Source organism: Sorex fumeus, unplaced genomic scaffold (assembly GCF_029834395.1).
Source record: "Sorex fumeus unplaced genomic scaffold, SorFum_2.1 ptg000043l, whole genome shotgun sequence".
NCBI classification, from domain to species: Eukaryota; Metazoa; Chordata; class Mammalia; order Eulipotyphla; family Soricidae; genus Sorex; species Sorex fumeus.
Window position 1 is genome coordinate 39,227,301 of NW_026606100.1, and position 13,268 is coordinate 39,240,568.

Sequence of the window (13,268 nt, forward strand, 5' to 3'; positions counted from 1 at the left end):
TTAAAAAGAAAAAATAAAGTGCCTGCCCTAAAGGTGGTGAAAGGATTAGTGTTGGAACATTGTATTCCTGAAACTCAGTGAATAATTTCGTAAACCCCAGTGCCTCGATTTAAAAAAAAAAAATCATCTTCAGCTTAGTGAGACTTAGTCCATTTTTCATATGCTGCTTATGAGTTTTTTAAGTTTCTCTTGAATTTATTCCAGCACAAGGACCTAAAATGTGAGTCCTAAAACTAGTTTGTAGAAAAAAAATTATTCGTAAAGGTCTACTTAACTGCTGTCTTCAGGGTCCTCATATTATTGCAGTTTTCCTTAAATTGCTTTTTCCCCAGCTCCCCTAAAAATAATGTATTGAGTTTTATATTACTGGGTGACATAGGCTTGATTTCCTATGCTACTTAAAACAATTTAACTTCATTAGAAAATTCTGTGAGAAAACCTTTTAGTAAACTTTGGAGGGGGGGGGAATTGGTATGTTTATTAAGAAGTAGTGATTCCTTATACCTCTTTAAGTTTCTACTTTGGAAGCCCAGTTTTAAACACACAGTAAAGCTACCTGCTGAGAAATAATAGGAAATGCTTCACTTGCATTATATCTTTTAGAAAGATTTCCTTCCTAATTACCTTCTAGACTAGCAGGAAAATCACCCATTTCTTTAAAACTCTTCTGACTTTTTATTTTCAATTAGTTTATTGAAATGCTTCAAGTCACCAGTATAAAATTAAAGTCTTGTATTTTATATAAAATATAGCTTATTTTTATATAAAATAATTGTACGTTAGGCACTAAATCTTTTTGAGCAGCACTGATCCTCTAAGACGTGCTAGATTTCTCTTGTTGCTAACTGTATTCCCTGGTATTTGCCACTTCCCTGAGCATGTACCTTCTTTGGTGTGAGAAAATGTAAGCCTTCTGGGATGCTTCCCTTCTGTATTAGTAGAATCTGTTTCACTGGGCTATAGAAATCTATGAATTAGACTTGAAGCCACAGAGGGATTTGGCCCAACATTTTATCCATTCCTCTAGTACTGTGCCCAGCAGGAGGTAGCTGTTCTATAAATATTGTTGAATGAAAGAAAGAGAATCCATGACATTCATATCAAGTTATTTTACTGTGACTACTCTACAGGATGACTCATTTATCTTTTTCATTCTAATTTGAAGATTTCCCCTAAGCATATAAATCACTTACATTTGTACTGGATCAAATTCTTTACTAAGTATTTTCTATTAGATAGCATGATCTTCCAGAAAGATTTCCTGTATACACACTTATCAATATCCCCTACCTCTGTTGAGTTCTAATTTGACATAACATTGTATATTTTTTCCCTACTTTGAAACACCATGGTTTACAAAGTTGTTCATGATGGTTTACAGGCATTCAGTATTCCAACCCCAATCCCACCACCATTGTCACCTTTCCTCCACGATTGTCTCCATTTTCCCAACCTTCCTCAAGCCTTCCCCCACAGCAGTCTGAAAATAATTTCTTTTATATTATTACCCCTGAGTGGCTAAGTGAATGATCAAAAAATGTTTCCAAGAGGAAAGTTTACAAAAATTGCTATATCTCACCATCGGAACAATAAACCCTTAAGCTGTAGTCTCAAATTAACTTTCTGCGTTAATGTTTTTGTTAGTCAACTGGTTGGTTTTTATGTTATATCCCACCCATCTACTTCTGTGATGTCGGTGTTGTAGATATTAGAGCTGTCACATGGCTGTGAATGTGGCTGCGTGCTAGAGAACTCAGAGTCCTTAACTGAGCAGTCTGGCTGGAGTTAAATTTTTTAACTAGGTTGCGGCTTTGGGGTGTGAGAGAGCTGTGGGAGCTTTGTGGAGGCAGGAGCTGACCCAACCCCCTTTGAGAGTACCCTATAGGTCTCAGCTAGAAACAAGTATCCGAGAAATTTTTGTGGCAAGGTGATCTCTTTTGAGATTTATTTGAGTCTCTGAAACAAGGTCACTAGATGAGTTTATGGTGGCAGTGGTGGAACATGGATGTGGCTGCCAAAATTTCCAGAAGCAGAGAGAAGTGGGTGGGAGGTTACCCATTCCAACTCTAATACACTGCATTTTAATAGTCCATTTCACTCCATAGTCCATATCACTCCATTAGGGCTAGAGTGATAGCACAGCAGTAGGGCGTTTGCCTTGCACGCAGCCAACATGGCCGACCCGAGTTCGATTCCTCCGCCCCTCTCAGAGAGCCCGGCAAGCTACCGAGAGTATCTCGCCCGCACGGCAGAGCCTGGCAATCTCCCCGTGACGTATTCAATATGCCAAACACAGTAACAACAAAGTCTCCAATGGAGATGTTATTGGGCCCGCTCGAGCAAATCGATGATCAACGGGAGGGCCTTTACTTTTACTTACTTACTTTAATAGTCCATTTATATGTTGATAGGCATGATGTTGTAAGGTTTTCTCATACCTTTTTCTAATTTCTACTTGTATTCAGATAATCTGGCATGTATTAAATTGTTTTCAATGGTTGAAGTAACAGTTCAATTAGTAGTTGGTGTACAAAATTACAGGCTGGAGCAATAGCACAGTGGGTAAGGCGCTTGCCTTTCACGCAGCCGACCCGGGTTTGATTCCTCAGCCCCTCTCAGAGAGCCCGGCAAGCTACTGAGAGTATCTCGCCCGCACTACAAAGCCTGGCAAGCTCCCCATGACGTATTCGGTATGCCAGAGACAGTAACAACAAATCTCACAATTTGCTGAGATGTTACTGGTGCCCGCTCGAGCAAATCGATGAACAACGGGTGGACAGTGCTGCTACAATACAAAATTACAGATTTCGTTGGGCTTCTGATTGTAGAAGAACAGCTACTATGCTTTTACTTTATTTCTATACCCTAAAGTCCTCATTCCTACTCTAAATGTATAAAACTGAAATATATTTAAAAGCCAGTATAAATATAAACTTTTTAAAGGACAGAATATTTGAGATGTTTTAATCTTATTTCCCTTTTTGGTATCATGTTCTCATTTTTTTGACAGATTCTATAAGATCCATTTGTTTAATATTCAGGACAGAGTATAGACAGACTAATAGTGCACAAATTTTGTAGTCCATTGTTACATGATATTTAAAAGGAATGTGTGTCATTGTAAAGTGGAATACTGAACAAATTGACTTTGACTATTGACATAAGTAAGCAGTGTGATTCTGGGCAGGTCGTTTAATCCACTAAACTCCAGATTGACATTTTGTATTTTTAAAGAGAGAATAAGGAATGTTGTGAACTATAAGTTGTTAAACATTTATAATTTATTCCTGATGTAATGAATGGTTAGATAGTTCATCTTTACCTTACTCATCTACTTATGCTTTTATCATCATGAGTTCTTCGAACTATAAGCTTTTCTTCATAGTTTTTCAATTTTTAGTGTCTTATATCAATGCTAGAATGACAGGATACATCTAATATTAATGTTTCTACTTTTTAAATGAAACTATTTTATAAGCACCAGAAAACTCAGTTGGGCTCTAACTTATTACTTAAATGTATTTTCCATTAAACTAAATAATGATTTCAGAGATGAGGCAAACATAAAATCCAATTAAAGGCAACAATTAATGTACTGTGCTTTTTAAATGGCTTAAGAAACAAACTTTAGTTTGTTTGGTAAACTAAAACAATTCATTTCCAGATTAAATCATGTTCCAGTAACTGAATACCTGCTTTGTCTGTACTTTGCTATTAAAAGACAGCTTGACAGTTCCTTATATAGATGAGTTTGCCCTTTTTAAAAAAAGAAAAAATTAATTCTCCTTGAAATTCCTATCTGCTTGCAATAAACTCTTTGAAGGAGCAAAAATGGATGTTATAAACAGCTTCTACGAAAATTAGACACCAAACTGGTTAGACCTCTAAGGCCTATATTACAGCAGGATATGGGCAGAAAAAAATTTCTTATACTTGGTGGTACTCTGTGCACTATGTTTTTGGATAATAGTAAGATGAGACTACATCCCATAGATTGCATATAAGAGGTCTAAGTTCAGTCATCACCACATGGTCCCCTGACCACCAGCAGGAGTGGTCTCCTAGCACTGCCAGATATGCCCCCAAAATAAACAAAACAAAAAATACCTGAGGGGCCTAAGAAATAGTAGAGTGGGTAGGTCATTTGCGTTGCCCATGGCCAGCCTGGGTTCAATCTTCGACAAGGAATAACTCCTGAGTGCAGAGCCAGAAGTAAGCTCTGAGTACCACCTGGTATGTCCTACAAACAAAACAAAACCAAAAAATAAAAATAAAAAAACCTTGGAAGAGATACGTTCCTCAGTACACAGTTGTCTTCCTTTTTTCTTGGCGCAGGCTTATGCCATATCACCTCTTCTAAAAGTTGGAGGAAGTATTACTTTAGTTGGTAGTCAGGATGCTCTACTACATCAGTACCGTGCAGACCAGGCTCTGCTGCCAGTCTACAAACTGTTTCAAGTTAGTGACAAATTCAGAATAGGATATTAAACATTGAGAACTTGCTGCAATTTAACATTGTTATTCTATCCAAGTGTATTTTTTTATTATTAAACAAAAATACTGGCCGGTGATTAATTGAAGAAAATTCTTCACTCTAAATAATTTGAGAGTGGGGCTGGAGCGATAGCACAGCAGGTAGGGCATTTGCCTTGCATGCAGCCAGCCCGGGTTCGATTCCCAGCATCCCATTTGGTCCCCTGAGCACCGCCAGGAGTACTTCCTAAGTGCAGAGCCAGGAATAACCCCTGTGCATTGCTGGGTGTGACCCAAAAAGCAAAAAAACAAATAATTTGAGAAATGCTGAGCTTGATTACTTCATCAGCTTCATCACAGATTGGGGAGGGGGATGCTAAGTCACTGTCCTGTTGATCCACTTTAGTTGGCTAGGTGCTTAGCTGTAGCAAAGCACAACTGAATTATTTCTCTGGCATAAAATCAGGGATTTATCCTAAGTGTCAGTAATAATTATATTTTGTATAATACGTCTATCATTACATGTGGACTGAGTTTGTCGAACATAAAATTGGAAGAGGAAAAAGAAGCCCTAAGCACAGTACTCACAAATGGTGAAAATAAACCAGTCTTCAATGTGGCATTTTACTTTAAAATATTTTGGGCATTGTTTCCTCTAAAAAGTCCATTAATAATCATAATTGAGCCATAATTTTTATTCACTCTGAAAATATAAATTTTTAGCAGTTTCTAACGTATTTTCAGTTTAATGAAAAGTATTTGAGACGTTAACAATATATTTTATTTTATTTTGAGGGTCCTGGGGCCACACATGGAAATGCTTAGGGGTTGTTTCTTACCCTGTGTTCAGAGGTCACTCCAGAACTCAGCACTCGGGATACCTGTGCAGTGCCAGAGGTTGAACCCAGGGTCAACCGCATGCAAGGCAACCACCTTAATCCCTGTATTATCTCTCCAGTTTGAGAAGCTACTTTTTAATGAAAGTTACCTTTCATACTCTGAGGGCTGTTATAAAGCTGTACTTGATCCTTATAAAATTAAAATTTTTGTAAGGAATTTATCGTGAATGTGCTCCTTTGTGTTTATTAATACAGATAACAAGAGGAATCAGCAGAATTGAAGCATGAGTGCAGATGCCAGCCAAAGTGTGATCACTACTCCTCCTCCTCCCAGCATGCCTCACAAAGAGAGGTATTTTGACCGCATCAATGAAAATGACCCAGAATACATTCGGGAGCGGAACATGTCTCCTGACCTGCGACAAGATTTCAATATGATGGAGCAGAGAAAACGAGTTACTCAAATCTTGCAAAGTCCTGTGAGTTGAAATTAGGGGCCATAATTTTTCCTTCTCACTGGAATCCTTGTTATAATAAATGATAGAAAGTAAGAGAAGAGATTGTAAAAAGGTGCAGAGCGCCGAAGCAGTAGTACAGTGGGTAGGTCGTTTGCTTTGCATGCAAAGCCTGGGTTTGATCCCTGTCATTCCATATATAGTCCCCTGAGCACTGCCAGGAGTGGGTAAATTTTTTGTGCCCTTGTTGATTCACAGAGATTGAGTCCAAAGCTGAATAGGAATTCCATTCTGGGTAATTCCTATATACCAGAAGCCTAGACAAAAGCAGCCACAAGCTATATATCAGAGTCTAGATAAAAATAACTACAAGTTATAAAAGCATATAGGCTTTGAAAAATATAAACATAGCTTAAATTTGAAGCTGTCTTTATTTTTAATTTGCGGAGAGGGTGGTGCCTTCCAAACGGTACTCAAGAGACTGGGGTCACTCACTGTAATACTTTGTCAACCAGGTCAGCAGTTCAGTGCAAGGGCCCTGTGGCACCAGGAACCATCAGATCTCAGGGACCACATTCAGAGATATTTCAAAGGTCATGTGGTGCCAGGTCAGGTGCATCCTTGGACTTGAACCACTATATTATATCTGGTCCCTGAAGCTAAACTTTCCAGAAATCCTTCTCCAGTACAAAGGTAATTAAAGAAGTCAACCTGAAAGAGTTAACACTCAGGTTCTTTCAAGTGAAAGCCTGAGTTTCTATGTTTAAAAATATCTGAAAACATGAATTTCAATTACTTATATCAAACTATGTATACTAAAAACCTGCTTTGGAGACTGGAGAGATTGTGTAATAGGTAAGCTGCTTACCTTGCATGCAGCTGACCATGGTTTCATCCCTGGTACCACATATGGTCTCCTGGGCATGCAAAGAGTCACTCCTGAGCACAAAAACTAACTTATTAGCCATATGATAGTAACAGATAATTTTTTTTATTGAAAGCAGGGGGGTGGGGCCACACCCATAAGTATTGGAGTCTACTCTTGTACTTGGTGGTCACTCTGGCATTGCTCGGGGGACCCATGTAGTGCCAGACATTGGACCAGGATCAGCAGCACACAAGGCAGTCACCTTCACCCCTATACTGTCTCTCTGGTCCAGTAACAATTAAAACTGACAGGATGTGATAAAGTTCAAATTTTTTTCAAGGCTGTGAATATTGACACTTTTTTGAGAATTATTCCATAGAAGACCTTTTCATTCTAACTGTAAAGTTACTGTGGTTTTGTTTTGTAATTTTCATACTAATCTAAAGGCAGCATAACCTTGAGTATATTCTTTAATTTCTTATACTTTAAAATGTCAATATGATTCATGTATTGGGGAATTTAATGAAATAATAGGAAAGGTGTACATATATGCTGAAATTCCTTTACCAAGTGATAATTTTTTATATAGTGAGGAATAATAAAGGTTTAAAAGATTTATAGAGGGCTGGGGAGATAGTATAGGGATTAAGGAGCTTTTCTTCTATGTGACTAATCCTGATTTGATCTGAACATCATATGTTCCCCTAAATACTGCCAGAAGTGACCCCCAAGAACAGAACCAGGAATAGCACTCAAGCACTTCCAGGTATATCCCTAAACCATCTCCCCCTAAAATATTGAAGATTTGATTACTGATCATTTTTCCCTGAGAACCCAGTGGTGTTCCTGGTAGTCCTCAAGAGAACCAGATGCAGTGTCCAAGGATTGAACTGGGCTTCCGCCACATGCAATGCAAACTCTTAACCCCTGGACTGTCTCTTCAACTTACCCTTTATTTTTGCTAATATTTTAAATCTTGTCAAAGACTTGGAAAAGTGGATAAATTTTTCTTCCTGCTACATTTTAAGATAGTACTTTTCACACTTGGTTACACTGGCAGTTTTAAAAAAGTCAATAGACCAGTGGCTTTTCAGCCTGTCTGCACGTGGGTAGACCAGTGGTAAAACACCAGTGGACATTAGGCCAGAGATACAGATGACTTGCCTTGCATGCCACTGACCCAGGTTCAATCCCCAGTACCCTATATCGCCTTTCAGGCTCCACCAAGAACCTAGAGTAAGCCCTGTGCCTGCCTCCCCATAACACCCTCCCCCCAGGGGGGAAAAAAAAAACTTGTGAGCTAAAGGATATAGTTCCTTGCCTCACGAACCTTTACCTAATGCTGTTTGAATATTCCCACCTAGAGCAATTACCTGAGTGAGAGAAAAGAGAAACTTGCAACTTTCATGACCGTTTCAAATATTACACTCCATTAATTCCACCACAGTTAATAGTTAGAAATGATTCACTCATTAAGCCCATATTCAAGGAGAGAGCAAATAACCCCCACCTTTCGAAGGAAGGAACGTTCACTCCATGATCATAATTTATTTAAAAATAACAGAGCTGTCTACCCAACAGGGAGCTATAGTATTTAAATTGACCAACCTAATGTTACAACAACTTGGAGATGGCCAAATGTAAACCGAAAGCCTTCATTAAAGTGGTGCAGTTTTGTATAACTTAGCATCAGAGTTCAGTAAATTTGGATTGCCATGCAAGGGCTTTCATTATTGAGAGAGAGAGAGAGAGAGAGAGAAACATTTGCCTTGCATGTTGCTGAACCTGGTTTTATCCCCAGCACTACATATGGTCCCCGAAGCCCTCTAGGAGTGATTCCTAATAACAGAGCCAGGCTTAAGTGTGTGGCGCAAAAAACAAAAATTAAAATTAAAATAATAGCCTGCTCTTTGGCTATTTTTAAGGCTATTTGCCTTACAAAATCCATGCAGAGTACATTTACCAGATTGCAGGCATTTGCAATTGTTTTGTTATTTTTTAGTTTGGGGCACTATGTTTTACAAACTGTTATTTGTAAGATTTTATACATGAACTGTTCCAGCTCCACACCCTCCTCCAATGTGTCCACTTCCCTTCACCCTTGTCCCAAGGTCCCTCAACCACCCTCCCAACCCCAGTGGTAAGTTTTCTACTGAAGACAAGTTCTTTGGTTTTTTTTTTTGTTTGCAACTACTTTTAATCAGCCTACTTGTTCTTGTACAGGTTTGGGAAGTTCAAAGAGCTATTTTGTTAATAGTCTTTTCTTTTAAATCACTTTCAGCCTAAATTTGAAGTGTTTAATTGAAGTGTTTAGTTCGAAGTGTTTAATTGTATCAGTATAATTAAAAGTGTGTAGTATCTTGTGAATTTGGGGATTCACTCTGTTAGACAAAACCCAGAACCAATAAATATTAAACATGTTAGTAATTTATTTTAATTAATTAGGTAGGCCTCCTCCACCCAGATCCCCCACCTTCCAGTAGCTAGACAGTTGCACCCACCAACTGCCGTGTAACCCCATCAATGGCCAGGATCCAAAGATTATAAAACCAAGCTCCCAGAAGAGAAACAAGACCGAGTCTCCTGCCCCTGCACCTGGCTGTCCTCACCAGGGCCCCTTGAAGGAGAGTGGGTTGAGTTTCTCTCTCCACCCCGAGCAGAGCCCCGGCAGCTGACGACCTCCGTGACCCAGCCAAAGCCATGCCGAGACCACTCTCCACATACTTGAACCAGCCTCACGCATGAAGGAACTGACAGAGGAACCCAGGTGTGCAGGACCTGGGGCTGAGATCTCCAAGCCTGCTCAGATCGGGACTGGGCGTCCTCCACCTAGATCCTCCACCTTCCAGTAGCTAGACAGTTACACTCACCAACTGCTGTGTAACCCCATCAACGGCCCCAAGATCCAGAGACTATAAAACCAATTTCCCGGAAGCCGCGTTACCTCTTATTCTCTAATTCTCGCTCTCAGAGAACCTGGCAGGCTACTGAGAGTATTGTCGATTATTCGTCGATTGCCTCGAGCAGGCCCCAGTAACGTCTCTTTCATCCTAGCCCTGAGATTATATTCAAGGCTCTTTAGGAGAATGAGACCCATCATTTTTACTGGTATTTGGCATATTTGGTACGCCACGGGGAGTTTGCCAGACTCTGCCCTGTGGGAAGGCTACATTCGATAGCCTGCAAGTTTGGACAAACTTGCAAACTGAGAGTATCATGCCTGCATAAATGCCTTACTGGGAACACCTGTAAAGGTGATTAGCGGCTGCCCCAAAAGCCTCCGTCCATCTTGGAGAGCCCTGCAAGCTACTGAGAATATCCCACCCGCACGGCACAGCCTGGCAAGCTCCCCATGGTGTACTCAATATGCCAAAAACAGTAACAATGATGGTCCTCATTCCCCTGACCCTGAAAGAGCCCCCAATATGTCATCGGGCTACACTAGCACGTGACAGGAACGAATGGAGATGTTACTGGGCCCGCTCGAGCAAATCGATGAACAACAGCGTGGTAGTGATAGTGATAATTTATTTTTGTAAATGACAAATTTGTGGACCTTCTATCTTAATTTTGTTTGTTTTGGGGCCACACCTGGCAGTGCTCAGGGCTTCCTTCAAACTCTGTGTTCAGGGATCACTCTTGACAGGACTTGAAGGATCATGCATGGTGCCAGGGATTGAACATAGGTTAGCCACATGCAAGGCAGACTTCATATCTGCTGTACTATTGCTCTGGCTCCTTGCCTCCCTGCCTGCCTGCCTGCCTGCCTACCTACCTGCCTTCCTTTCTCCTTCCTTCCTTCCTTCCTTCCTTCCTTCCTTCCTTCCTTCCCTTTCCTTCTTTCCTTCTCTTTCTTTTGAGTTCATTTAGGAAGAAATCAAGAGAAAAACTAATTAAAATCAAAGTTTAATACTTTTTTATTAAGCACTTACAATGTTCCAATCCACTGTTATATATCTAATCCAAGTTAAATCTTCAAATGTCTCAGTCAAAGAAGTATTAATATTCTTAGTTTACAGATGAGTGAGCTGAAATTTAGAGACATTAAATAACTTGCTGAAGTTTTTATAGATTAGTTAAATAGCAATGTCAGAATTTAAACTCAAAATTCATACCAGGTGTTGGGGGTAGAGTATGCTTGAAACTTCATTGTTAATACTATTGTAAATCACAGTACCTGGTAAAATTTGGAATGGGGTGGGAAACTTCACACCCTACCTATAAGTGACTATTCGAAACAAAGAGAAAATCCATGCGGATACTTTTCGCTATTTCGTTCATCTTGAAATTAATACAGTTCAAAAAGTCTCCAAGGTTTTCAGAGTGTCTTTGAATTGAGATGACAGATACATCAAAATACCTTGAGCCAAGAAAATATGGGGCAGGGAGGAATTAAGAGAAGAGAACTTGCCTTATCCTGACCCCTATTGTCATATCTTTTTTAAATTTAAGAATGTGTTGTCTTACATGCCAGTGGAGAAACCTAATTTGGCAAGAGACATAGTTAATTCAGTTAAAAGTATAAGTTTTCTTCAAACGTGTGTGTGTGTGTGTGTGTGTGTGTGTGTGTGTGTGTGTGTAAATTAGAGATGGGTAAATGGATGAAAGGGAGGGAGGGAGGAAAAGGAAAAGGATAAAAATGGATGACAGTGCCTACATTTTAATTTATTTCTTTGTCCTAGATTAAAGTGTCCAATGAAATTTGTTGGAATTATGTGATGCTTTACCAAGGTTAAAGGATGCTGAAAAACTAACAGCTTGCTGTCACAATAATTATTTAGTAAATTCATAACTGACTGGTCAATGTACATATAAATAGTTGGGTAGGCTTTGAGTCATTAACAACTAAAAGTTGTCCAGAAAATCTCCCGCTGAACTTTTCTGCTTAGTATGGAAAACCGGGGATTTCAGGAAAAGAAATATATACCTTAGGTATTATTATGTATTATTACTTATGTATTATTTACCACACCATATTTGATGGGATTCAGATATGAGGTGAACCATGGGAACACCTGTAAGGGTGATTAGAAGCCGCCCTAAAAGCCTCCATCCCTCTGGGAGAGCCTGGCAAGCTACCCATGGCATATCCAATATGTCATATCAAACAATGGGCCTCATTCCCTTGACCCTGAAAGAGCCCCCAATACAGCAGAAGGATGAGCAGGGAGAGACTGATGAAATCTCAGGGCCAAACTAGGCTGCCAAAACAAAGAAGGACTAAAATGACAGTCTGTACTTTCAACACACATACGCTGGCATTGGAAGCATCAATCGAGGATGTGCTAGCACAGAAGATCATGTACGGCATCATTGGTCTGACTGAGATGAGAAGGCATTGATCATATCACGCCATTTTCGACACTGGAGAAGAACTGTTCCTCAGAACTTGCAAAAATAGAGGTGTCGGTGGTGTCGGTTTCCTTGTCAACACGAACTTGGCCATGAGCATTGATTCATTCGAATGCCTAACAACGCAAATCGAACAGTTATGCTTGAATAAATGTGGCTCACTACTGGCAGTTTCTGTCTTCGATGTCTATGCACCAACATCCAACTACGATGAAGAAGAAATTGAGAAGTTCTACATGGAACTGGAGAAGTTCTGTAAAGAAGATCACACCTTCTACAAAATCATTGTCAGTGATTTTAATGCCAAGATAGGACCAAGAAGGTCACCCGAAGAACTTCACATCAGGACCCATGGCCTAGAATGGAATGAACAGGGTTCTTCAGTCCTGAAGAATCTGCCACCAGTACTCATCAATACACTGGCTTGGCTCTTCACATGCTACCTGTCTGAATGCAAGGTTCCATCCCAATGGAAAACCAGCAGGACCGTTCTGTTGTACAAGAAGAGAGACATTCATGACATCGGCAACTATCGCCCAATCTGCCTGCTGTCCGTCATCTACAAGTTGTTCACTCGAGTCATCCTGAATAGAATAGGGAGAACACTAGATGAAGGACAACCATGTGAGCAAGCCAGGTTCCGAAAAGGATTCAGCATGATAGACCATATCCACCTGGTGACCAAGCTCATTGAGGTTTTGCGAGAGTTCAAGATGCCACTCTGTCTAACATTCATCGATTTAAAGAAGGTCATTGATTCTGTTGAGACTGAAGTGGTCAGTGAAGCGCTAACCAAATAGTACGTTCAAACTCAGTACATCAGGATCCTCCACAAGCTGTATTTACGGATTCACCACCAGGATCTCACCATTCTACAAGGAAGTGATCATCAACATCAAGAGAGGGGTTCAGCAGGGTGATACCATTTCACTAAAATTCATCAGTGTCACCCTCAAGAACGTCATGCAACGACTGGAATGGGAAGGAATGGGAGTGAAGATAGACCGTCAGCAACTACACCACCTCCGCTTCACTGATGAAATCATTCTAATAACACCAAACATTAGCCAAGCAGCACAAATGCTGGCTGACTTTGACCATGAGTGTGGAAAGATCGGACTGCAGCTGAATCTCACCAGAACAACGTTCATGAGAAACAAACTAGTCTCTGATGTTCCATTTGGTCTCAATGAAACAAACATCTCCGAATGCAGCAGTTATGTGTACCTGGGTCGAGAACTCAACATGAGGAACGACTTGGCGACAGAACTGCGGCAGGAG

The 13,268-nt window shown here is 40.1% G+C and overlaps 1 protein-coding gene across 6 annotated transcripts in view; it reads left to right on the forward strand.

The window, feature by feature from the left end:
- The window catches only part of ADD3 (adducin 3), a 145,360-nt gene that overhangs the window by 100,062 nt on the left and 32,030 nt on the right, over positions 1-13,268 (forward strand). For all 6 annotated transcript variants that reach the window (XM_056120488.1, XM_056120493.1, XM_056120489.1 and 3 more), the window contains exon 2: positions 5,568-5,791. In XM_056120488.1, the coding sequence (XP_055976463.1) occupies positions 5,597-5,791 (195 nt within the window). In that variant the 5' untranslated portion in view covers positions 5,568-5,596. The remainder of the gene's footprint in view (positions 1-5,567; positions 5,792-13,268) is intronic.